The following is a 27,739-nucleotide window of genomic DNA, read 5'->3' on the forward strand; positions in this document are numbered from 1 at the left end:
AGAACTCACTCATTAGGGGGTACGGGTGGCCCAGATTTCACCCAGGGCTCTCCGGATGGCGCAGGGACAGAGGTCTCGGACGCTCAGGGGTCGCTCAAAGGGGATGACCCCCAGGTTTTGCGCCTGTTTGGCAAGGATGAGCTGAACTTTTTAATCCTGCATGTTTTGAAGGAATTAGAAATCCCGGCGCCGCAGCAAGACACAGATACGTCCACAGGGGATGTAGCTATGGCGGGTCTGAGGGCCCCCCCACAAACCTTTCCCTTACATCCCAAGGTGATACAGCTCGTATCTAAGAAATGGGAGGTTCCGGAGGCATCCCTGCGCGTTAGCAGGGCAATGAATAAGTTATATCCCCTGCCCTCAGATTCTTTGGAGATTTTTAAGGTTCCTTCCGTGGATTCGGCGGTCACTGCTGTGGTTAAGCATACTACCATTCCCGTCACGGGAGGAGTAGCCTTGAAGGATCTCCAAGACAGAAAGTTAGAGGTTCTTTTGAAGCGCATTTTTGAGATAGCAGCATTGGGAGTCCGTGCAGCGGCGTGTAGCAGTATGGTTCAGAGAGCCACTCTCCGCTGGGTTCAGCAATTGCTTACCACGCAGGAGCTCCCGCCGGCCGAGGCGGAACAGGCCAACTGTGTGGAAGCGGCGGTCGCTTACACGGCGGACGCCTTGTATAATCTGTTGAGAACCTCGGCCCGTACTATGTCATCGACGGTCGCTGCTCGGCGTTTACTTTGGCTCCGTCGTTGGTCGGCAGATGCCTCCTCTAAATCGCGTCTAGCCTCTTTCCCCTTCAAGGGGAAGTTATTGTTTGGTGAGGAATTAGATCAACTCATCAAAGACCTGGGGGATAATAAGGTATATAAATTACCGGAGGACAAGCCCCGTCAGTTTCGATCTTTCGGGAATGTACGGTCCCGGTTCCGAGGACAGCGCCGGTTTCGCATCGGAAGGGGAGGCTCCTTTTCCCAGAAACAACAAGGTCCCAGGTCTCAACCGTGGTCTCCTTCCTTTCGAGGCAGGCGACCGCAGCGATTGGGATCCTCGCAGCACTTGCCTGCCGGAAAACCTTCGCAATGAAGGCGCGCGGACCCATTCCTCCTTCCCCCGCATCGGAGGTCGGTTGTCCCTGTTTTGGGAGGAATGGGTCAAGGTCACGTCAGATCAGTGGGTCCTCGACGTTGTGCGTTACGGTTACGAGTTGGAATTTGCTCGGCCCCTCCGGGACCTTTTTATGATGTCTCCTTGCTGTCCTCGGGAAAAGCAACTGGTTATAGCCCAAACTGTGAACCGCTTACGGACCCTCGGAGCAGTTTTGCCCGTTCTTCCGGACGAGACAAGGACAGGCCGCTATTCCATTTACTTCATGGTCCCAAAGAAGGAAGGTACGTTCTGGCCAATTTTGGATTTGAAACGAGTGAACAAGGCCTTGCGTGTTCCCCGGTTTCACATGGAGACTCTAAGGTCTGTTATTGCGGCCGTCCACAAGGGATAATTTTTAGCTTCTTTGGATCTAGCTGAGGCGTATCTTCACATTGGGATCAGGGAACGTCATCAGAGGTACCTGAGATTCATGGTGTTGGGGGAGCACTTCCAGTTTTGCGCCCTTCCATTCGGGTTAGCTACGGCTCCGAGAGTATTTACCAAGGTTCTTGTAGTAGTCGCAGCCTTTCTGCGACGTCAAGGAATATTGGTGCATCCCTACCTAGATGATTGGCTCATCCGGGCGAAGTCGGAGAGTGAGTGCAGGCGAGCAGTCCAGTCGGTAGTACAGCAACTTCAATCGCTAGGTTGGGTAGTCAACTTTGCCAAGAGCCAGCTCGTTCCAAGTCAGCATTTGGAATTTTTGGGAGCACGTTTCGATACCTTGGTGGGCAAGGTATTCCTGACGCAGCAGAGGATGGAGAACCTAATGTTTCAGGTACGAAACCTGCTGGACCTCCCGTTACCTACGGCCTGGGATTATTTACAAGTCATTGGGCATATGGTTTCTACTCTGGAGATGGTGCCGTAGGCCTTTGCACATATGCGGCCTTTGCAAAAGGCTCTCCTTTCTCGCTGGGACCAGAGATCCGGGGATTACGGTGTTCAGTTGCCACTGATGGAGCCGGCACGGTCCAGCTTAGCTTGGTGGTTGATCCCGGACCATCTCTTACAGGGAGTGGACCTCGATCCCCCCCCCCCCCCCCGTGGGTCATAATGACGACGGATGCCAGTCTGACAGGCTGGGGAGCTGTCTGTCAATCACGAGCAGTACAAGGAACGTGGACCCCTCGACAGGCTTCTTAGTCCATCAACCGTCTGGAAACCAGAGCGGTACGTCTAGCCTTGCGTCACCTTCTTCCGATGGTACAAGGTCGGGCGGTTCGAGTTCTATCAGACAACGCAATCGCGGTAGCATATATAAATCGCCAGGGCGGCACGAGAAGTCAGCCGGTGGCGGTCGAAGCGTCCTTGTTAATGACCTGGGTGGAACGATATCTAGCCCGCATCGCGGCCACTCACATAGCAGGCGTAGACAACGTACACGCGGATTATCTAAGTCGTCAATACTTGGATCCCGGAGAGTGGGAGCTCTCGACCCAGGCAATGAGTCTCATCACCCGGCGGTGGGGGATGCCGTGCCTGGACCTGATGGCGACTCGGCTAAATGCCAAGGCAGCGCGTTTCTTCAGCCGGAGACGAGAACACGGATCGGAAGGGGTAGATGCACTAGCGCTTCCATGGCCTTGTCACATCCTACTCTATGTGTTTCCTCCCTGGCCCCTAGTAGGCAAGGTGTTAAGACGCATAGAATCCCATCGCGGTCCAGTGATTCTAGTGGCTCCCGAGTGGCCAAGAAGACCATGGTTTGCGGATCTAGTCAATCTCGCGAGGGATGGGCCCTTATGTCTGGGCCACCTTCTGAACCTACTTCGGCAGGGACCGGTATTTTTCGATCTAGCGGATCACTTTTTTCTGGCGGCTTGGCTTATGAGTGGAGGCAGTTGAGGAAGAAAGGCTATTCAGAACCTGTCATTTCCACGCTGCTTCGCGCGCGGAGGCCTTCTACCACGCTTACTTATGCCAGAGTGTGGAAAGTGTTTGACTCCTGGTGCGCTGCCTCTGAAGTTCCGCCACGCCGGGCGTCGGTAGGGGATATCCTTACGTTTCTGCAGGATGGTCTGAAGAAGGGTTTGGCTTACAGTTCTCTGAGAGTCCAGGTAGCGGCTCTGGGTTGTTTGAGAGGGAAGATTGGAGGATCCTCTCTCGCGTGTCACCCAGATGTAGCCAGATTCTTGCGGGGCGTTCGGAACTTGCGCCCTCCTCTCAGAGCCCCTTGTCCTTCGTGGAGCTTGAACTTGGTTCTCAAGGGCCTCACCATAGCCCCCTTTGAGCCTCTTAGGCGGGCCTCCTTAAAGGATCTAACACTCAAAACCATGTTCTTAGTGGCCATCGCGTCCGCCCGTCTGGTATCGGAGCTACAGGCACTTTCGTGCAGAGAGCCGTTCTTGCGTATTTCAGACTCCGGAGTGTCGTTGCGTATGGTTCCTTCGTTCTTGCCTAAGGTTGTATTGGCTTTTCACGTTAATCAGTCTGTGGAATTGCCATCTTTCTCGAAAACGGAGCTGAAGTCTTCTCAAAGTTCCGAGTTGAAGCGTTTAGATGTTCGTCGAGTGCTCTTGCAATATTTGGAGGTCACTAATGACTTTAGAAGGTCGGATCACCTGTTTGTTTTGTGGCAGGGGCCCAAAAAGGGGCTGCAGGCCTCCAAAGCAACCATTGCCCGTTGGTTGAAGACCTCAATCGCATCCACGTACATTGGTTGTGGTAAGTCGGTTCCTGAAGGGCTCAAGGCCCATTCTCTACGTTCTCAGTCGACTTCCTGGGCAGAAAGTCAACTGGTTTCTACCCAGGAGATTTGCAGGGCGGCCACGAGGAAGTCGTTGCATACCTTCGCTCGACATTATCGGGTCGATGTTCGAGGGCCGTCGGCTGATTCCTTTGGCAGCAGTGTAATTCGAGCGGGACTCTCTGGGTCCCACCCCATTTAAGGCGGCTCGGGTACATCCCAGCAGTCTGGACTGATCCTGGTACTTACAGGGAAAGGAAAATTATGTTCTTACTTGATAATTTTCGTTCCTGTAGTACCAAGGATCAGTCCAGACGCCCGCCCGATATTGTGTGTCAGGAGAGTCCGCTCGAATCCTTTTTTCCTATAGCTGTTCCACTTTGGACAGGGTAAGTGGAGATCCATTTCATTTCATTTTGGGGGTGGTGCCTTATTAATGAAGGGTTAGTGTTTGCATTGTTTGCGCATTTCGTTTTATTCAGTAGGTTGCTGTTTTTTCCTTGACAGAATTTTACTACTTGATCTAGACAGTTGCCATGGTTAATTGGCTAAGTGAGCGGAGGAGTTATTTTACTTTTCTTCTGCTTTGATATCAACTATACTGAAGGATGGCAGGTGGCACACCAGTATATCTAGGGGGTACTTTCAGTTTTCTCTCTGACTCCATCTGCTGAAGGGGAGGCATAACCCAGCAGTCTGGACTGATCCTTGGTACTACAGGAACGAAAATTATCAGGTAAGAACATAATTTTCCTATAATTCCTTTACCAGTTTGTAAAATGGGAAGCTAAATGGCCCTTGATCTCGAATTCCCGATATTTAGTATAAAGGTATGGGAGCTTATCGAAGGTGAAATCTCGGACTTTTGAATTAGGGAGAGAGCTTCTAAGCTGTAGCCAAGCATAAAATTGTGTTTGTGGAAGCCCAAATTTAGTTTGGAGGTCTTGAAATGAGATGAGGAAATTGTTATTAAAGAAAGCGGAGAGGGTCCAAATATCAGCCGCTTGCCAGATAGGCCAGTTGATAGGATGCCCCCCCCAATCTTAACCATTGGGTTGTGCCATATAGGGGCCAACTTGGAGGTTTTCCATGGGCAGGTTCCAATTGGTCTAAAAGATTCTAATTCAGTGAAAGTGCAATGCAATGTACGTAGTATTGGGTTAGAGGCCTGTCTAGGTAGAAGGGACATACCAGGGAAGCAATCAGTGGGATAGGGAGCTAACAAATGTTTCTCTATTGATAGCCATCTAGGTAAGTATGAACAATCAGAGTCAGCTCTAAAATAGTGAGACCCATATTTATTTATTTATTTTTAATTTTTATATACCGATGTTCTTGTAAGAACTACAAATCACTCCGGTTTACATACAACATTGAAATGCCCAAAAAGAGTATTCCAGTATGAATGCTTGATGATAAGCATAAAAGTCAGGGAAATTCACTCCCCCGCATTCTCTTGTCGCTTTTAATTTTTGCAATAATTTACCATTAGAACTAAGAATGCAGGACAATTTAAAGAGATTCAAGAAAGACCTAAAAACCTGGTGCTTTCAACAAGCATTTGGAATCAAGGCACAGGATGACTAATAAGTCTGCAATATATTAGACAACTTTTACCTTTTTATCTTTCTTAAACTTTCTTAATTTTATTTTATTTTTATATTATAGTTGACTTTAGCCATCTTATTATTTTATTTTATTGGTTTTTATTGTAATTATTCTGTTTCTAACTGTTATTTATTAGCTTGTACTATGTAAACCGTAAAGATAGAACCTTGTGTTTTGAACAATGGTATATAAGAATTGCATAAATAAATAGAGCAATTTTGGGGGTTTTATTATGCCATAGGAATCTTTGCAGTAGTCTATCTATTTGCATGTAAAAATCTCTGGGGAAGTGAATTGGTATCATTCTTAATATATAGGAGATCTTTGGTGCCAGTACCATTTTAATTGATTCAAGTCTCCCCCACCAAGAAAGATGAAGGGGGGACCATTGCAGAGCAGCTTCTCTTAATTGGTGCAGTATTGTGGTTTCACAATTGGTTAGTGTGAGTGCAGGATCAGTGAAGAAGTGGATCCCTAAATATTTAAGCCCATTCTTAACTTTAGATATAGACAGTTGGGTGAGATCTACCATAGAACCTGGATAATTCAGAGAAAGTAGTTCTGTCTTATGCCAGTTTATCCTATATCCCAATAAGGCAGAATGAGGAAATCAAATCAAATAAACTGGAAAGAGAAGTAGTGGGGTTAGTTAAAAAAAAAAAAAAAAGAAGAACATCATCTGCATAAGCGGACAATTTGTACATTTCAGAACCTATGGTTACACCTTCAGTAGACGGCATTTGACGAATTGCCAGTAATAAGGGTTCCAAAGCCAGGTTGAATAAAAGCGGGGATAGAGGGCAACCTTGATGCGTTCCTCTAAAAAAGGAAAACGAGGAAGAGGCCAGATTGTTTATGTATAAAAAGGCTGATGGGGAGGTGTATAGAAGTTTAATCCAGGAAAGAAATGTAGGACCTATCCCAAACCAGTTTAATGCTGCAAATAGAAAAGGCCATTTGACCCGGTCGAAGGCCTTTTCTGCATCTAGAGATATTGCCACTACAGGTTGGGAAAGGGAAAGTGCCTTCTCATGAATGTGCAAAAAAGACATGTATTATTTGCTATTAATCGGTTCTTAATAAATCCCGATTGATCAGGATGGGGTGACATCAGGAGTGGTGTTGTTATCGAAGTACTCAGAAATCTTAGATTGAATTAGCTCAGAGAAGTCTGATTCTGCAAGTAAGGAAGAATTGAATCTCCACTGCCGATCTGATGGGATGGCTGTTTGTAGGTTATATGTGAGAGTAACAGCTGCATGGTCTGAGATGAGAATTGGACAGATTTTTGCCACTGATATCCTGGATACCAATGTATGGGAAGTAAGGAAGAAATCGATCCTGGAATAGGATGAATGTGGAAAGGAATAGAAGGTGAAGTCTTTTCCTGTAGGATATAATAGACGCCAGGGATCTGACAGGCCAAATGTTTGGCATAGATGTCTCAAAGTCATTGTAGATTTAGATATAGTTGTTCTAACTGAGGTACGTTTATCCAAAAATGGATCAAGTAGTTGATTAAAATCATCTTCTATAATGCATTGGGACAAATGATGAATGAAAGAAGTCTGGCTCATCAACATTTGGTGCGTAAATGTTAAGAAGAGTAAACGTTTCAGATGAGATAGTAAATTGGATCAAATTCCATCTTCCGTCTGGATCAGCCATCTGATATGTGACTTGAGTTCCTAGGTGCTTATGAATCAAGATGGCAGTGCCTATTTTTTTGTGTATAGCTGTGCTAAAATATACCTGACCCACCCATTGTTGACGGAGTTTAAGAGCTTCATGTGGAGAGAGATGGGTCTCTTGTAAAAGGGCAATGTCAGTATGTAGAGATTGCAAGTAAGTCAAAATCTTTTTCCTTTTGATTGGGTGTGAGAAACCATTGACATTAAGCGAAACTAGCTTGAACTCCATGCGAGACTATGCCATGGGAAAAAGTCAATGTGAATCCGTGGGAAGATATGATCAGCCTGTAAAGATAGTGTTCCAGGTATATTACCATCTGGAGATGAAATAAGAACTCTGCGTGACACTGGACTGTACAGATTGAAAATTCTTAGGGCAAAAACAATAATCAAAGGAAATCCAATTATAAAAAAGAAGAAATGGAAAGAAGCAGCACAAAACATGGTGCCTTTAGGTGTTAGGCACTAAATATCAAAAAAAATGGGGTCTCTGAGTGGGCCATTGACTCCCTGACCCTCACCATAAGAAAAAACAAAGTCTTAATCGGTCATGTTTGCCCAGATAACTATCTCAGTAGATTGGTTGTGATATACTATTTAGAATGAACATAGTATAAGCATGATGCTGAAAACAAGAAATCTCTGTGTACAAAAGAAAATTCTTAAGTAATAAAGAAAATTAATGGTTTCTTCTGGGCACAGCATCTGTAATGTACGTGGTAGGATAAGACCACAGCATTAATCGGGTATATAAGAGTCTGATGAGATGAGAAAAGAGAAGAGCTCTTTCAAGTGACCATGGATGAGCCCTGTTTCAAAGATTGCAAAAAATCTGCTAAATCTTCAGGTTGAAAAAAAAGCTTAGTTTGATTATGGAAAGTAACTCGCATTTGGGCAGGATATAGCAGCCCATAACGTGCTCCCAGGGATTGTAATCGGGGCCGCAGTGCCAAAAAGGCCTTCCTCCTGGCTGCTGTTGATTTCACTAAATCAGGAACAAAAAGAAGGCTATTACCTTGAAATTGTACGGGAGCCTTGCCTCTCGCCGTTAAGATTAGGAGAGCCTGTGGATATCTCAGAACCTTAAATATGATAGGCCTCGGATATTTGGCGGTGCGAGAAGGGCGCGAAGGGATCCTATGTGCTCTTTCTATTATTTATTTATTTATTTAGCATTTTTCTATACCGACTTTCCAATAACAAAATTATTGATCAATTCGGTTTACATTTTAAACAATAACAACAATGACAAGTAAATGTCTTACAATGAACAGGTCGAATTAACTTGGATTAAGATATATGGGGGTAATAACATAATTAAGATATATGGGGGTAATAACATAATTAACATGAGCGGTGCCTAATATAGGCTAGAGGTTGGGTTTTGATAATAGACTGCCGAAGATAATAGACTGCCAAAGATAATAGACTGTCAAAGATAATAGACTGTCAAAGATAATAGACTGCCAAAGATCATGTGATTTCTAGAGAAGATCTTATTTCAAAAGAATGTTCGAAATGAAGTTGCAGGCATGCAGGTATTAATTTTAAAAGGAACGCGAACATGTCTGATCCTTCGGCTCCTTCAGGGACACCCAAAATGCAAATATTGTTCCTCCTATTCCGGTTGGAGAGGTCTTCAATTTCTTGTTGCGTTTTTTTCAAGGTCTCGAGAAATCCGCAGGAATGACGCAGTGGCGATTGTGAGGGCCGAGGTTTGTGTCTCCAAATCTTCTAATCACACTTGAAAGTTATTCATTTGGGTGGACATATTTTGTAAATCATTCCGGATCCCGGTTGTAGTATCGATGTTCAGTTGAATCATGTCCTTCAGTTGCTTAAGTTCCATCAAAACTAGTTCAGCCGACGGAATTGATTTTGACTGCACGATTTTGTCTGGTGATGGCAGACCTTGTTTCGCTCTTTTGGAGCCGGAAGCAGCTGCGAAAGCTTCCTCAATTTTGCCCGATTTGGCGGTAGCCATAGTCAGAAATATAAGGCTCAGCTGAATATCAAAACATTACCCGTTTCTATAGGTTTCTCATGAAATTGTGGGTGAGGTCGCGCAGAGCTGGGAAGTCAGGCAGCCATATTGGTCACTGCTTGAGAGCGCCCACCAGTATGGCCATTCTTATGTTATCTTATGTTATGCTAAACTACTAAGCCTTGACTATTACCATTTTTTCCTTTATGAAATGAAAAGTATTCTGAATGCTATATATATCGCTAGAAATATGTAAATGTAGATAGACCATTTCATTTTGACTTTATGTAATGTATTTGCCAGCATACTGTATATACATTATCAGTTTGAGGAACTTCCTTGGGAAGTCTACTGAAAAGACTAACCGAAATATGACTTACAAAAACTACCTTACAATGGTTTTCTTCATACCTAATGAATCGAAACTTTCAGGTTAAAATTAACAACTCATTATCAGAAAAAATAAAACTTAATACAGGAGTCCTACAGGGTTCAGCCATTTCTGGAACATTATTTAACATCTGTATGTTGCCCCTATGCCATCTGCTTTCTGGTCTAGGTCTAATGCATTTTATTTATGCCAATGACATACAAATTCGTATCCCAATCATGGATTCCATTGAAGTCACATATAAAAAAAACTGCCATGTACCTATCATATATATAAAAAAATTACTTACTCATATGAAACTCATTTTAAATATATCAAAAACAGAAATTATAGTACTGGAGAGAAAAACATCTAATGAACTTTTACCACCATTGATATTAGAGGACAAGCAAACAAGAATTCAGCCCATGCAACAGGTCTGTGATTTGGGCTTCATTATTGACAATTAACTAAACTGTAAAGCACATATTGCAACCAAAATCAAAGAAGGATATCAAAAATTAGCAATATTAAAACCATTAAAACCCCTCTTGGATCAAAATGATTTTAGAACTATCCTTCAACTATTAATTTTTGCTAACCTTGACTATTGTAATGTCTTGCTTCTAGGATTACCATTAACAATACACCCACTACAAATTCTCCAAAATACGGCACCAAGAATTCTTACGGAAACAAAAAAACATGATCACATCACACCGGTTTTGATATCACTGCACTGGCTCCCTATAAAATATAGAGCTGAAAACAAAATTTTAACAATAACTCATAAAATTATCTATGGAGAAAAAACAGACTGGCTCAATACAGCAATAAAAATCCCACAGCAAAATCTACGTTCTATGAATCAAGGACTCCTACCTATTCCTTCAATAAAAACTGCCCAATTAACACAAGTGAGAGAGAGAAATTTAATTAGCAAGTGCAAATTTATGGAACTCACTCTACTGAAACTCGCTTACAACAAAACATAAAAAACTTTAAAAAAGAAATTAAAACTTGGCTATTCAGGAAGGCATTTTCTGAAATTCACTAACATTACCATATCAACAATGAGATTACTAACCCCTCTTATCACTGCATCACTTTTATTTTATGAGTTTAGTAAGAACGTTTACTTGTCTTTTTATTTTTTATCACTGATTTTAATGCTTTTTTAGTCCATTAATGTGCTATTAATATTTCAATTATGTGTTAGTAATATTTTATATTTATTAGTTTTTTTTATTATAATACTTTTATATATGTTTTTAGGAATTGAAAATGTACTAGAAATTGTATGCCTTTGTAAACCGTTTACGATGGAATTCACCGAATGACGGCATATAAAAACTTGTAAATAAATAAATTGTGCTTGCTCAGATTGTGAGCAATGTTGCTGCTATGAGTACAGCAATCATTGATACCATTTTCTAAACAAGAGAGCTTTAATTTTGAAAATCAGGTTATTAAGGAATAGAAAATGCAGTAAATCTTTTAAAATGTCTTCATAAACATTTATTAAATGTTTTAGAATCAGAATCTGAAAGTGTGATAAAATGTTCACCCTCATTCTACGGGTAGGAAGAGAAATTCTCATCTTAGTATTACAAGTCCAGGCAAATATGAGCAGTATCATCAGCTATGATTAACTTTAACATATAATAATGTAAGAAGGGCTTCCTGAGAGCAGGCTTTAGTGCCTCACTTATCCTATAATTAGAGTATTAAACTGAGGGGCCGATACAATAAGATGTGCGTTAAAATGGGCACGCGTATTGAGCGCCCATTTTCCTAATGTGCACACAACCACGTTTCCTGGGTGCCCAATGCTATATTTTAATGAGCTGCTGCATTAAAAAGGATACACTAGGGAAGAATTATGCATCCCTAGCACTCAAATGCATCAAGCGTCCAAGAGATGTGTTTGTGCACCCACAATTGCAATGGGCACTCAATACGAGCATCCATTTTATCCTGCTTCAGGTCAATTTCTGGACGCCCAATATACACGCACAATGCAGGGTGCGACATCGGCTGGAGTATGTCTATTGTGCATGTATATTAAGCGTTCAGAATTTTTTTTTCATCATAAAGCCATTACATTATACCTTGATTCTTAAACAGCACAAGTAGTAGATTTAAGTAACAAAATGATACTAAGTAGGAGGAACCACAGAGGACAGTATTTTTAAAAATTCTCCTGAGCGCTTACCTCGTGGATTGACTTAATGCCTGCTACGGGACTAGAGTTACATTTGCCATGTTAAAAAGTACATGTTGGGCGCCTAGCAATTTTCTGCATCGGGTGGGGGGAATAGCTAATAGCCTCATGGAATTTGAGCACTATCGGCTTTCTGCTGGGGTTGTGCTAATCTCCTTATTGCATCGGGTGCTAGTCTAGTGCATCCAAAACACACGTCCAACCATGTGTAAACCTGTGTGCTAGGCTGAGCACACTTTATTGCATCGGCCTGTGAGTCAGGACAAGACCTGATGTTAGGCAGTATACTTTATCTCCTGTGTTTATTTCTTCTGGGATCACAGCTCAAAATAAAGCAGTAATTAGTCTGAACTGGTCAGTAAATTTGTTTAAAAATGTTTCTAAATGTAATTTTTCCTTATTTTATTTTTTTCCTGTTTGTGCTGTCATTTTTCCCCCATGTCTTGTTTCTCTAAAACATTTTAGTAACTGGATCATTGCTTCTTTTATTCATTTGCAGCTCCCAAGCTACAAAAACTTTAAAGGAGCAATTCAGGAACTTGGTCAGAATCAGTATGCTGTGAGTGGTGAAATATTTGTGGTAGACAGGAACACAATAGAAATTACAGAGCTTCCAGTAAGAACGTGGACACAGGTTGGTATAAAAGAATCTTAAATAATTTTTTCATTGATTAAATTAGGGTTATTTCACTTTTTTTAATACAACTATCATGCTTTTTTTCTGCAAACATTTGAAATTTTAACTCCTATAAACCTTGTAGCACTAACCTGCAAAAAGAACCTGCCTTACAGTCCCAGGGGGTGATTTATTTTCATAGGAACCCTGTTGAAAATGGCTTATAATACTATGGAGTCCATTCTAGGTTTCCTGTCTATATGTTGCATTATAAAAAACTTGGCTCTCAGAAACTGGTATATATGGTTAGTTAAGATAATAAAGACCAAAAAAAAGCGCACTCAAATCTACATTTTATTGGTTTAAAAAAGCCTGGTGTTAGCCGAAGACTCAATATCTGAGGTTTTATTTGTTAATTGATTGTCTTATGTTTTACTTAAACAAAAACAAGATTGTCTATTGAGGACAAGCTGCAAAAAGCAGAATACCAGATTTAAATAACCTTAGAAACCCTTAAAAAACCCACGGGAATTGGTATCAGAAATCTTTAGTGCTGGAATCTCATGGGCTCTTGCCCGCAAAGGGCTACAACCCCTTTCTTGTGTAGGCACTTGTTGTTACGTCATCTACCTCTTCCCGTTCCGTTGTTTTTTTTCTTTTTTCTTGTGAAAAACTACTCTATTTTTTACCCATTACACACACCCTTTTAAAATACCATACCTCAACTTATTATTAAGCACAAACAACTATAACTCCTTTCACCCCTTGATGTCACATTCTATGACTTATCTTTTCTGCTGTCACCATCTTCGCTGTTGCTTGTTTATTGCCCGCCCGACATTGGCAATGTTTCGGCGTGAAACTCACGCCTGCTTCAGGGATCCCAGTTCACTCACCCTGTGGAGAACAGGACCCGTTGTGGTACTTCAGGTTTGAAAAGAAAAAGTCAGTCCCCTGTACGTACCCGGATCAGTCCAGACTGTGGGTTGAGCCTCCTTTCCAGCAGGTGGAGACAGACTAAAACTTGAAGGATGCCCTGTATCAAGACAGAGCCTATCCTCTAACCCTTCAGTATTCGTCTGTCTCCAGCAGGTGTAGCATCTCCCTTTCGGTTCTCTGCTGTAGGCTAGTCAGCCTTTTCTTCTTTTTTAGGCTCAAGCAAGTACTTCTATTAGTTCTCTCTTGTAAAAAAAAAAAAAAAGTGACGGTTTTACTTTTTACTGATTTTTCTTTTTTCTGTGTGGGAGATGGCTCCGTCTCCCAGCTCTTGCCGGGCTCAGGGGGGCTTTGCCCCTTTTGCACTGCATAGCCTGAGTCTGTGTACGCTTCCAGGTATGGGGACCGAGGCTCTCGGGGTCTCGTTACCCCCTCTGGCTGCCGAGAGGGTTTTTGAACCCACTGCTGCGCTCAGTGAAAAAAAAAAAAAAGTTTTAAACTTCAATAAGTTGCAGGTACTCACCTACCTCTAACTTATTTGCAGCAGTTGACCAGCATTTTTTAATTTTTCTGGTCATAGCAGGCCTTGAACCGGCAGCCAGACAGGCAGGAGGCAGCAGGTTTCCCTCCTGCTCTCTCCGGCCCTGCAGGCTGTCAATCATTTTTCTCTCTGCAGCCTTTTTTCTCCTCAGAGCGGCTCTATCTTTGCCGTGGGCAGGCAGCCTGCCTCTTTTCTGCCAGCCCCCTTCGAGTTTTTGCCGTGGGGGTTTCTTCTATGCCTCCCTGCCGGGTGGGGAAGGTCCCTCCTCGGCAGGGAAGGCAAATTTAGCCCGGGGATCCCGTCCCCAGAGCTTGGCCAGGCCGTTCTCGGGTCGGGCAGCCTGGGAACGGCGGCCATTTGGATTTTTTATCGGCTCTGTTTTCGGAGCTCCCTGGGGCTGGGGGGCCGATTTTTTTGCAGCTACCCCTGATTTGAGCCCCCCAGCCCCCCAGGAAGGTTTTTTTGTCACCCCCTCGTCTCCCCCTTCCCCTCCCCCAGCCGGGATTTTTAGGGTCGTTTTTTCTGTGTTTTTTCCATCCTCCTCGTAAATTCCCTTTAGTGGGCATGCAGGGGGAGGTGGAAGGTCCCCCACTTACCTTCCACCTCCCCCTGCATGTGATAAGAGGGGTTAGTAATCTCATTGTTGATATGGTAATGTTAGTGAATTTCAGAAAATCCGGTACTCCCGGATCCTATAGCCAACCCGGGTGCGTTAGCTAATCTTCCTGGGGCCGCCTCTTGTCCACGGATATGGCCCCAGTCCTGGCGGGATCTTGGTTTGTCCAGCGCCTTCTCCTTCCTTCCCTGCCCAAACAGTTGCGCCTGCAGTTTTCGCAGGCTCCCCAGTCGGGCCGTGCCCTGAACGAGCTCCCCTCTCGGTGGCATGCTTTGTTTAAAAAAAAACAAAAAACCAAAACAAAACCCCATAATCACTCCATGGACTCCTTCTGCGGTTGTGTCTCAGGAGGGGTTTTCCCGGTTTTCAGGCGGCCCCGGTATGCCTGCTGACCACGGTTCGCGAGGCTCTTTTGAAGCGCACTCTGATGTTCTAGCGCTGGGGATGTGTTCCACTATTTGCTGCAGTTCCTGCTGTGCGCAGGTCTCTCATGGGTCATCGGCAAAATTCCTCTGTGCCCGGGACCTCCTGTGGCCAGAGGCTGCGCATTCGACCCTTCGCCACCTCCAGCCGGAGGCGATTGCCTCGGAGATGTCCGCCACACGGCTCCTGTAGCTGCGCCTCTGGTTGGCCGCTCCGGCCTCCTCCGCCCGGTGGGGTACGTTGCCATTCAGAGGTAAGCTGATCCTTGTCCAGGACCTTGAGAGACTTTGGCTTCCTTAGGGGACAGTAGGGGCCATCAGCTCCTGGTGGCCCGTCTGTAACCATCCTGGTCCTTTATACCCTCTAGTCCACGTTTTCAGGGCCAGAGTCGGTATACTCCACGCGGGCATGGTGTCTCCTCAGGGGGGTTTGCTTCTTGATCGCAGTTTTTTGTCACAGCATTCTTGTGGGTGCCTTCTCTTGCGCGAGGATTAGCCCACGCGCTCAATCCTTACGCCTGCACATACTCCGGAGTATCTTTGCCTCGTTCCTCGGTCCCCTTCTGAGGCGGTTGCCTCTCCCTCTTCTCCGCGGACTGGGTCGGGCTCCAATCGGACCAGCAGGTCCTCGACATTCTCAGACACGGGCACGTCTCCGCCTTCCTCGTGTTTGGCGGGATCTTTTTTCTGTTTCCCCTGGTGGTCGGTCCCTGTGACATACGGTGGAGCTAACCCCCGCCAAGCTCCTGTGTCTGGGCACGGAGGCCCCGGTCCCAGCCAACGTACTTGCCGCAGGCCACTATCCTATTTTCTTCGTTCACTCTTAGACCTCACGAGTCCCCGGGCTCTCAGTTCCCGCTTCGCCGCATGCACACCCTGTGAGTGTACTCGTGCCGTCCTCCCCCCGGGGCATTCCTCGGCCCACTCGTTTCTCTCAATGGCATATTCCATTTTCCGTTTCATCGTGGCTGCCATAGTCTCTTCGTGTTCGCGTCCTCCGCCGGGACTTCGAGTTCTGGACACTTCCCTTTGATCTCGCGACGGAACCTTGCATCTTCACCAATGTCTAGGTGTCGATGGCTGCAGCTCTCCGCCGGGCAGGACTCCTCGTCTACTCTTATCTAGGCGTCTGGCACGTCAGGGCCAAGGCGGAGGTTCTTTGTCAGCGGTCGGTGTATCGCGGGCTAGCTTTCTTTGCGTCCCTGGGGTGGATACTGTATTTCTCTTAGAGCAATCTTCAGCCCTTCCCGGAGTTAGAGTACTTGAGAATCCACTTCGACACCTGGGTAGGCAAGGTCGTCTTGTCTTGTGTGTGGGCCCTCAAGTTGTTCGGCCGGTTTTCAGAGTCTGCCCTTTCTCCCTTCTTTGACGGCTTGTGTCTGCCTGCAGATCTCGGGCTCCTCGGTTCCTACCCTTGCCCTTGTCCCTTGGGCCCTTGCTTCAATACGACTGTTCTAGATAACTTTGCTGTCCCGTTGGCAGCCACTGGCAGAACAGTCTCACACAATTCTCCCGTTATTGGGCTCTACCGTCGCCGTCTCGCAGGGGTGGATTCCCCCTTCTTTTTCTTTTGCTACTGGGCCTACCTCTCCAAGTTCCCCAGTGGACGATAGTGCCCACGGATGCTAGTCTTTCGGGCTGAGGAGTGGTCGGCCTCTCCTAGTATGCCCAGGGGACCTGGCCAGCGTCTCTGTCTCGCTGGCACATTATGGAGTCTTGGGCGATGTTCCTAGCTCTTCTGGAGTTTCTTCCTCTCATACGTGGCCAGGCGCTATGGGTCTTGCCCGACAACTCCTCCACCGTGGCTTGCTTCCATCGCCCAGGTGGTGCTCGCAGTCTGTGGGTGACCCTGGACACCAGCCTTCTCTTCGCCTGGGCAAAGTGACACCTACAGTGCCCGGCGGCCTCCCACTCCGTGGTCTAGGGGAATGTTCAGGTTGCTTTCTCCGTCCTCAGTTGCTAGATCCCGGGGAGTGGGAACTCTTGGCTCAACCATGGTTTTCTCATCGACAGGTGGTCCCCTTCCACCTGGGCCTCATGGCGACTCTTCTCAATACCATGGTAGATTGGTTCTTCCGCTGGAGGGACCGCGGCTCGGCGGGCATAGTTGCCTTGGCTCTCCCTCGGCCGGCGGAACGTCTTTTTCTACTCCCCCCCCCCCCCCCGTGGTCTCTGGTCAGGAAAGTTCTTAGACGGATAGTTCTCCACCGGTGTCCCATGGTTCTAGTAACGCCCGAGGGGCCATTTCAGGCCTTGGCTCACAGTTTTTCTCAACCTAGCGACGGTCGGACCCCTGCGGCCATACCATCTTCCTCAGCTCCTTAGTCAGGGCCCTGTATTTTTTTCGACCAGGCCGTTCACGCTTGTCTAGCGCCCTGCCTTTTTGTACGGCGATGTCTCCGGTGTGAGGGTTTTTCGGAGTAGGCCGTCTTCGCCTTCCTTCGGGCCCGGAAACGGTCAACTCCCTGGCGTACGTACGCATCTGGAACATGCTTGAGTTTGTTTGTGCGAAGTCGGGTTTTTTGGCTTGCTCCGCACCAATCTCCTTAGTCTTTTCTTCTCTGAGGCAGTCTCTCTGAGGATCCTTCCTTCGTTTTCGGCGCGTACCAGTCTACCCCCTCGACTTTCTCCTGGGTCGAGTGGCAGGTCGTCCCTGAGCGGCCACCCGTTTGCGACTTGGACTTTCAGGGGCGTCAGGCATCTACATCCACCTTCTCGCCCACCTGTCCGTCGTAAACTTTTCTCTTGGTGGTGCGGACCCCTCTGTACGGCTCTGTTCGACCCTCTCCGTCGCGTCACCCTGCAGGCCCTTATGCTTAAGACTGTCTTCTGGTCTTATCTCCTCTGCTCGTCAGATCCAAGTGCTGTCCTGGCGGGATCCCTTTTTGCGATTTTCCAACTTCAGGGTAGCCCTCGTACGGGTCCTTCCTTTTTTCGTGAAGTTTCGTCTAACTTCTTTGTCCTTCGGTCGCCGGAGCTCCCCGCTTTTCTCCTGCGTCTGGTGTCGATCTCCATTATCTTGATGCCATACGGGTCTTCGTTACCTCGCTTCCATACGAGTTCTCTTGCTCTATTTCCTGGTCCCCAATGGCTTCGTGCATCTGTCCATCTTCCTGTTCCCTGGAGTGGGTCCAATCAGGGTAAGCCGGCTTCTGAGTCCACTATAGCGCGCTAGTTGCAGGAAGTGATCTCTCGGTTGTTCTTTGTCATGGCCTGGCGGTTTCCCAAGGGTCTTCAGACTCATTCTTTGCGTTCTCGAGCTCCTTCTTGGGTGAACATTCTTTTTTCTCTCCGTGGACGATTTGCACAGTTCATACTTGGGAGTCCTTATTTCTTTTTTCTCGACACTATCGCCTAGAGGTGTAAGCTCTGCTTTGGTTCTTTTGGGCTACCAGTGCTTCGAGTGGGACTGCCTTGATCCCACCCGTTTTAGGGAAGCTTTGGTACATCCCACAGTCTGGACTGATCCGGGTACGTACAGGGAAAGGAAAATTAGTTCTTACCTGTTAATTTTCGTTCCTGTAGTACCACGGATCAGTCCAGACGCCCTTCCCTGTTTGTCTTTTTCTGTCCTCTCGAAGCTGTTTTTTTTCTTGCAGTTCTGCAGAGTCTATCTCATTTTTGTACAAAAATACTGAGCAAAAACACCGGAAGCCTTGGTTGTTCTCATGCCAAGAATATGCAAGAGCGGATAGTTAGGCCATGTTCCTTACATTTTTTCTACAGTTGCTCCATTTGAGCTTTATGGTTACTTGCTTGATCCTACTTTGGTCTTCTTGTTTTCTGCTTTGACATACGTTATACTGAAGGGTTAGAGGATAGGCTCTGTCCTGATATAGGGCATCCTTCAAGTTTGTCCTGTCTCCACCTGCTGGAAAGGAGACTCAACCCACAGTCTGGACTGATCGGTGGTACTACAGGAACGAAAATTAACAGGTAAGAACTAATTTTCCTTTGCCTATTTTTTGTTCCCTTTCTGTCCAGGCCTGATTCTCCATCCTCCCCCCACCCCGGAGCGACTGTGGCCATCGCTGGTAGATTCCCTTAGCCTTTGCCAGTCCCCTTGCTGTTTGCTAAATGCTGTGCGGCCTGCCGTGCATGCGCATTTCCCGGGATGGACTCTGCTCTGCTTGCCCCCCAGGGGGGAGGACACTTCGGAAGCCACCAGGGGTGATGTTTTAAAGAAGCGCCGAGAGCCTGGAAGGCTCAGTTGGGTGCGGAGCGGGAACGGACGCCATTTTGTCAATTTTTCCCACTGCGGCGCGATCAGCGCAGGGTGATGGGATTTTCCCTCTGCTCTTATCCCTGCAGCAGGCAACCGCCAGGACGGGGGCGGGCTGACTGAAGAAGCAGTGATGTCGGCGAAGGAAAGCCCCGAGGGGCTTCTCTCTCTTCCTCGTTCTCCTCAGAGTTTGTCCTGCTGCTTCATAAGGCTTTTAAAGCTAGGAAGACAGCCAGGAGACATTTGCAGGTCAACTCCCCCAGTCAACTCATAGGTTAGCTGCAGTGGGGCATCAGACCAGCAAAATGCCAAGGCCCCCGGAGGAGGATGGGTCCACAAAAGTTAAGTGCCCCCTGTGGACCGCGCTGTCTTGTCTAGCAGGAGACTCCTCCTCTGAAGCTTCGGAGTCGGAGGAACAGGATCCAAGGAGCAAGCCACCATGAGGGCGACCAGGACCATACTTCTCAGATTCGTGGCCCCCACATGGTTGAAGGAGAATGACCCTAAGGTGGTCCGCCTCTTCCAGAAGGACGAGCTAGGCCCACTTATTCCCATGGTGCTGGAGTAATTGGGCATTGACACCCCTCAGGAAGAGTCCCAGATGGGGGTTATTGATCCTGACATGGTGGGTCTCCGTGGTCCAGCATGGTCCTTCCCTTTTCATATTTCCGTCACTGACCTGTTGTTTCGGGAGTGGGACACTCTGATTTAGGTTTGAAGGTCAGTAGAGCAATGGATAGCTGTACCCTCTACCAGAAGAAGTGGAGAAGGATCTCCAAGATTGTAAGCTCTAGATGCAGCTTAAAAAGATATTTGAGATGTCATGCTTTGAGTACAGGCTGCCATGTGCAGCAATTTCTCCTTGAGGGCAGGTCTTCGCTGGGTACAGCAATTGCAGAGTAACACGTCTCTCTCGGAGGCGGAAGAGGTTCAGGCTGGGCGGCTGGAGGCTGCGGTGGCTTACAGTGCTGATGCCCTCTATGAGCTACTGCAGACTTCAGCCAGGTCTATGGTTTCAGCCATTTCTGCACGCAGGCTCCTCTGGCTGAGGAACTGGTCTGCCGATGTCTCCTCTAAGGCTCAGCTGGGCTCTCTGCCTTTCAAGGGCAAACTACTCTTCGGAAAGGACTTAGAAGACATGATTCAATCCCTGGAGGAGAACAAGGTTCGGCTACCGGAGGATAGACCCAGATCGAGGGGTTCCTTTCCCCCTCGCGTTTCCATGAGAATCGGAGGTTCCGGTCTTCCAGGTCGTCAGACTCTTCGTATAGGCAGAACTCCAGCGACAACAGTCCTGGTCCCAGTCCTTTCGGGGCCGGTGCTTTGGCAGAATTGGGACCCCCCAAACTGCGGGAGGAGTTAAGTCGTTCCAATGAGACGAGGCCGGTCCACTCCTCTGTCCAATCGTAGGAGGAGTGGGCCAAATTGACGTCAGACCAGTGGGTCTACGCTTTAGATTTTGTTCGGCGCCTTCGAGACCGGTTTCTCGTTTCCCCGTGCTCGTGCGAAGAGAAGCATCGAGCGTTGCAAGAAACATTACAGTGCCTTCTCGAGCTCGGAGCCATTGTACCAGTCCATCCAGCACAAAGGTGAAAAGGCCGCTATTCCATTTACTTCGTGGTTCCCAAAATAGAGGGCACATTCCGGCCCATACTCTATTTAAAGAGGTTCAACAGGTGTCTACGAGTTTCTCTGTTCCGAATGGAGACCCTCCGGTCCGTAATTGCTTTGGTGCACAAGGGAGAATTCATAGTGTCGTTGGATGTGACCGAAGCGTACTTACACATCAGGATCCGGGCCGACCACCAGAGATTCCTGAGGTTTTCCATCCTGGGGGATCATTTTCAGTTTTCCGCTCTACCTTTTGGGCTTGGCAAGGCACCCAGGATCTTTACCAAGATAATGGTAGTGGAGGTAGCGAAACTCCAGAAGGAGGGGTTCTTGGTTCATGCCTATCTGGACAACTGGCTGATTCGAGCTAAGTCTGAGTCTCTCTGTCACTCTGTGGTGCAGTGAACTCTTCAACTCTTGAGGTTGCTTGGTTGGATAGTCAATCTGGCCAAGAGCCACCTGTTCCCCTCCCAGTCCTTGAAGTTCCTGGGAGCCCTGTTCGACACGCGTCTAGGCAAACCGAGGAGCAGATCGTCAAGCTACAAGGGCAAGTTTGGGCCTTGTTAGCCAAGAGTCTCTCCAGGGTCTGGGACTTCTTGCAGGTCCTCGGCTCAGTGGCTTCCACCTTGGAACTAGTCCCATGGGCCTTTGCTCATATGAGACCTCTTCAGTCAACATTGCTTTCCCTTTGGAACCCAGTGTCCGAACAATTTCATCTTCCACTTCCTTTCCAGCCTCGATTGGTGGCTCCTCTCAGACAGTTTACGCTAGGGTGTGGACTTGGACCTTCCCTCTTGGATGGTGGTCACCACAGATGCCAGTCTCTCCGGCTGGGGAACAGTTTGTCAGGGGAAATCGGTGCAAGGCTAATGGTCAGTGAAGGAATCCCGGTGGTCAGTGAAACATTTGGCGACCAGGGCAGTGCGGTTAGCGCTACAGGCTCTGCTTCCGGTGCTGCGGGGAACATCGGTCAGAGTTCTGTCGGACAATGCGACAGCAGAGGCTTATATCAATCGCCAAGGAAGAACCAAGAGTTGGCCGATGTCGATCGAGGCTCGGCAGTTGATCACCCAGGCAGAGCAGCACCTAGTCAGAATTGCAGCCTCCCACATTGCCGGGGTGGACAACGTTCAAGCCGATTTCCTCAGTCGACTTCGGCTCAATCCCAGGGAGTGGGAGCTCTCTGAAGAAGCCTTCCAACTCATGTGCGACAAGTGGTCCAGACTGAGCATGGAGTTGATGGCAACATTTAGAAATCCAAGGCCCCTTGCTTTTTTAGTCTGCGCCAGGAGTGGAGGGGGTGGATGCCCTATTTCTCGCCTGGCCAAGAAGCGTCCTTCTGTATGTGTTCCCGCCTTGGCCTTTGGTTGGCAGGGTACTGTGGCGCATAGAAGCTCATCCGACAGAGGTGATCCTGGTGGCACAGGAGTTGCCGAGACGTCCATGGTTCACGGATCTAGTAAACCTAGTGGTAGAAGGTCCCCTGAGGTTTCGCGGACTCCCAAATCTTCTACGTCAGGGACCCGTTTGTTTGGAAGAGGCAGATTGCTTTTGTCTAGCGGCATGGCTTTTGAGAGGCAACAACTAAAGAGCAAAGGTTATTCAGACGCAGTGGTGGCGACCCTTTTACGTTCAAGGAAAACCTCTACCTCCCTGGCCTATGTTAGGGTGTGGGGGATTTTTGAGTCTTGGTGCGTAGAGCACAAGGTGGAGCCTACTCAGGCTTTGGTGCCTGATATCTTGTCCTTCTTTCAAGCCGGCCTGACTAAAGGCTTACCTTGCAGCTCTCTAAGGGTGCAGGTAGCGGCCCTCTGTTATTTCCTTGGTAAAACACGAGGTGTAGCCTTAGTCGCACATCTGGACGTGGTGTGTTGTCTCCGAGGGGCAAAACATTTGTGTCCTCCGGTACAAAATCCTTGTCCTTCGTGGAGCCTGAATTTGGTTCTCAAAGCTCTGTGTGCCGCGCCCTTTGAGCTTCTGAAGAGGGCGATGCTAAAACATCTTACGTTGAAAGTGGTTTTTCTCACGGCTATTTCTTCAGCTCGGTGAGTGTCGGAGCTTCAGGCTTTGTCCTGCAGGGAGCCCTTCTTAAGGATTACGGATACTGGAGTCTCTTTGAGGACAGTTCCCTCTTTTCTCCCAAAGCTGGTTTCCTTCTTTCATTTCAATCAATCGGTTGAGCTCCCATCTTTTTCGAACTTAGACTGTTCTGATCCTCAGTTGCAAGATCTGAAGAAGCTGGACGTGCGGCAGATTCTTTTGCGTTACTTAGGAATTACAAATAACTTCCGCCTGTCAGACCATCTTTATGCTCCCCAGAAGGGGGGCATAAAGCGTCTAGGGCTACGATTGCCTGCTGGTTGAAGGAAGCTATTGGTTCAGCGTATCTGATTCATGGACATCCGGTTCCAGTCAGTCTTCGGGCGCATTCTACCCGTTCACAGGCGGCTTCGTGGGCTGAGTGTCAGCAAGTCTTGCTGCAAGAGATTTGTAGAGCGGCTACTTGGAAGTCTTTGCACACCTTTGCCCGGCATTGTCATTTGGATGTCCAGTCCCCAGGCTCCGGTGGTTTTGGAGAAGTGTACTTCGAGCGGGACTCTCAAGGTCCCACCTCATGTAGAGAAGCTCTGGTACATCCCAGGAGTCTGGACTGATCCGGGTACATACAGGGAAAGGAAAATTGGTTCTTACCTGCTAATTTTCATGCCTGTAGTACCATGGATCAGTCCAGAGTCCTGCCCATTTCAGTGTTGGGATAACTGAGAGTCAGCTCATTCAGAACGTTTTTGCTTTTATCTGCAGATTGGTTCTCAAAGTTATAATGATTTCTGTTCCCAATTGGGGTTTTGTGGTTCAGCAGGGTGTTTTTTGGTGTTGCAGGGTTTCTCCTCCCCCGGTCCTTCAAGGGATCAATTTGTTAATGGGTCATGTTGATTTTAATCGTTCTGCTTTGATACAATCTAATACTGATGGACTGTAGGTGGCACCTCAGGATATAGGGCAGAGTCAGTCAAAAACTTATCTGTCTCCATCTGCTGGAGGGGAGGCAAAACCCAGGAGTTTGGACTGATCTATAGTACTACAGGAATGAAAATGAGCAGGTAAGAACCAATTTTCCCATATTGTAGTATTGTATTTGTTTGAGTCTATATAAAGTTGCTTATTATTATGCCACATTGTAAACTTTCAAGTATTATCACAGATTTGTTGACTATTTCTCCTTTTGTTGCAGGTGTACAAAGAGCAAGTGCTAGAACCTATGCTTAATGGGACAGAGAAAACCCCAGCATTAATCTCTGATTACAAGGAATATCACACTGATACAACTGTGAAGTTTGTTGTGAGAATGACAGAAGAAAAACTGGCTCAGGCTGAAGCTGCAGGACTGCACAAAGTTTTTAAACTTCAAACAAGTCTTACTTGTAATTCTATGGTAACTTTTCTACATGTTTAACATATAAGTCCAATAACAGTATCTTTCTTAATGCAGATTTTTTTCATTATAAACTTGTGGCAGCATACCTGTACAATACTGAATATATTTTGGGTTCTATCCATCACAAGTCATTAATATTGCAAGCACGCTTGCTTATCTTCAGGTTACGTTTCCTCCTCTGAGCTAGCTGAGGTTTCTTACCCACTAGGCTGTCTGCTTGCTTTATAGTTTCAGCAGCAAATTCTGGGTGAACAGCGTATAGCAAGCTTGGTAATTCTGCTAAAGAAATATAAGGTGCTCAATATATGCTCGACTTACCTGCAGCCTTTGATACAGTAAACCACAGAATACTACTAAAAAGACTTGAAGAAATTATATTATGTGACAAAACAATAAACTAGTTCAGATCCTACCTAAACAACAGGTTCTTTCAAGTCCAGATAAAAAACTCATTATCAGAAAAATTTAAACTTGAAACAGGAGTACCTCAGGGTTCAGCGCTGTCTGCTACCCTCTTTAACATATATATGCTACCCTTATGTCATCTGCTGGCAGGCCTAGGGATAATACATTACATTTACACAGACGACATTCAATTAATTCTACCAATAGACTACACAATTGAAAAAACATTAAGTCTAGCCAACATGTACCTAGACATAATTAAACTACTAAACCAAATGGAACTGGTCATCAACATTGACAAAACTGAATTTCTTCACCTAGAGAGAAAACATACTGAAATCATTCAAACACCAATAACCCTAAGAAATAACCAAAAAATTGAGCTAGCCGAAAAAGTAAGGAATCTGGGAGTAATAATGGACCCAGAAATCAACCTGAAGCAACACATATCTATAAAAGTAAGAGAAGGCTACGCAAAACTTATGGTCCTCAGAAGATTGAAACCATTACTCACACCCGCCCACTTCAGAACAGTATTGCAAACACTTATCTTTTCCAGCACTGACTACTGCAATGCACTCTTACTAGGACTCCCAAGCACATCGATAAGACCACTCCAGATACTTCAAAATACTGCAGCCAGAATACTGACGGGAAAAAAGAGGAGGGACCATATAACCGAAACTCTAGCAGACTTACATTGGTTACCCATCGAATACAGGATAAAATACAAGGCCTAATATATGATAAAGAAGCAGACTGGCTAAACACAGCCTTACAAGTACATGTTCCACAAAGAAACCTCCACTCAGCAAACAAAGCACTACTAACAATCCCTTCAGTAAAGTCAGCAAAATTAACCCAAGTGAGAGAAAGGGCTTTATCATTGGCTGGGCCCATACTATTGAACACGATGCCCCTTGAACTCAGATTACAGAATAATCTCAAAACTTTTAAGAAAAATTTAAAAACATGGCTCTTTAAAAAAGCCTTCACTAAAGAGTGTGGAAGGTAAAGAATGAAAGTACAGAGTAATGCAGATGAGAATGAATTTACTCAATCCTACATTTAAGAAGTAATATCTCAAAGAGATAGTAACTCAATAATATACCTGGACTTGACCAACATTACTCAAATAATGATTTTATTTATGAAATTGTAACCGAACTTTATTGGCACCTGTTAGAATGTACGATATCCTAGATTTACCAACCTTAGTCTATGTGCCTATTTGTAAACCGTTGCGATGGTATATAACTTAGCGACGGTATAGAAAAGTTTTTAAATAAATAAATATCATCTTTTAATGACTTTGTAGCTAAATATACCTTGAATTTTAAAGTTTACCCCTCAAATAGCTGAGTCGCTGTTAAATAAAAAAGTTATGGTGCTCAGTGGTTGTAATGGCAAGTTCTGTTATTCCTGTTCATACCCAGATCCTGGGTTCTGCCTCCCTTCCAGCAGATGGAGAGACAGAAAGTTTTACTGACACTGCCCTATAACCTAGTGTGCCACCTTCAGTCCCTCAGTATTTCTCTGCTCCAGCAGATAGTAGAGGTACAAAACCTGCAGTCTGGAAATTGAGTTAGCTTAAAAAAAATAAAAGGAGAAGATTCCCTCTCAGGAAGTTGGTAGGTCCTGGTGGGGCCATCCCTCCTGGTATTCAGTTGGATAAGCAGGGGGTTAGGGATCGTTGTGAAGCTCGGTCCTTTTGCTGCAGGGGGTGGACAGCTAGTGGTGCCAGTTCCCTCTCCCTCAGGAGGGCTCATGGGATCTGCAGTTCTTCAGCCATTCTCTTCAGGGCTACCAGGGAAGTAGCTGTTCTTGTTTTTTTGGGGTTTTTTTGAGGGTTTAAAGTTTCATTTAAAAAAAAAAAAAAAGTTAAGTAAACTTTGGTTTTTGTGAGAAGAGGACCGAGGGGTAGAGTTGTGCAGGAGCTGATTCTGCAGCTGCGGGGATCCCAGGTTAACGATGTTTGTGCTCCGGTGGAGGCTCGCAGCAAACCATGTGGGCAGGCCAGCGTGGCTGGAGGATGGCGTGCGGTAGCAACTACCGTTCATACAGCGATTTACATGCTTGACTTTCGCAGAGCGGCCTCTGTTCTGGTCACCTCTGTGGTGGGGAAGGCAGTTCAGAGCAGACTGCAGCAGTGCCCGAAAAGCAGAGGCAGCTCAAAGGGGAGGGTCTGAAGCATTTGAGGAGGCCGCAGGTATCTTCCTGGTTAGTACAGGAATGGTGGCCATTTTTGCCTTTGCAGCTGCAGCTTCAAGACCTGGGGGGGGGGAGTCGAGGGATTCCCCACTACAATTGTTCCCGGCCTTACAGGGCCCCAAGGAAAGGCATGAAGCTGATTCTGGCAAAGATGAGGACTTTCTGGGGGGGATTCCGGCGATCGGCTTGCTTTTCTGAGTTGTGCTACTCACGCACAAAGCTTACTTGGCCACAAAAGCTGCAGAGCCGTTGGTCTCTTAGACAGAGGAGTCCCTTGGATGGCACCCAGGAAGAGATCTAGGATTTCGCAGAGAAACGGTTCTTCGAGGATTCGGAGAGTCGTAAGGATGACTGTTCACCCGAACAGCCCAGAGGGTGACTCAGGATTCAGAGGAAGAGGTTCTTCCAGCAGACCCCTCTCCTGGTGTGGATCATCCTCCTGATGGATCAGATCCGGATGAGGGACTTGACCAAGTCCCAGTCACAGAAGGTGACAATCCAAAGGTGGTGCATCTCTTCCACAAAGAAATGTGGTCCCCGATTCCCCTTTTTCTGAAAAAATTGGGAATAAAGATTTCATGAGAGGAATCTGACCAAGAAGAGGTGGACCTGGTCATGGATGGCTTAAGGAGTCCAACGAAGGTTTTCCTGTTTCACAAGACAGTAAAAAGGTTAGTGGTCAGGAGTGGGACACTCCAGAGACTGGCTTGAAGATTAGAAGGGCCATGGATAAGTTGTATCCATTGCAGAAGACACACTTGAGCTTTTGAGGCTTCCGAAGATGGATGTCAGTGTCAGCGGTCACAAAGTAGATCCCCATTCTGGTGGCTGGTTCAGCGGCACTGAAGGATATGCAGGTCAGGATGTTGGAAATTCATCTCTAAAAGATTTTTTAGTTGTCTGTGTTAAGTATGTGGACTGCAGTATGCAGCAGTTTTATGCAGAGGGCTAGCCTGTGCTGGGTCCAACAGTTGCAGGCTGTGAAACCGGTATCTGCATCTGCGGCAAAAC

The 27,739-nt window shown here is 46.5% G+C and overlaps 1 protein-coding gene across 1 annotated transcript in view; it reads left to right on the forward strand.

The window, feature by feature from the left end:
• Window positions 1-27,739, forward strand: part of TOP2B (DNA topoisomerase II beta) — a 777,593-nt gene that overhangs the window by 503,995 nt on the left and 245,859 nt on the right. Inside the window, 2 exon segments of the mRNA XM_029589448.1 lie at window positions 12,212-12,346; window positions 23,909-24,109. Of these exon segments, the coding sequence (XP_029445308.1) occupies window positions 12,212-12,346; window positions 23,909-24,109 (336 nt within the window).

This window comes from Rhinatrema bivittatum, chromosome 2 (genome assembly GCF_901001135.1).
Source record: "Rhinatrema bivittatum chromosome 2, aRhiBiv1.1, whole genome shotgun sequence".
Taxonomy (NCBI): Eukaryota; Metazoa; Chordata; class Amphibia; order Gymnophiona; family Rhinatrematidae; genus Rhinatrema; species Rhinatrema bivittatum.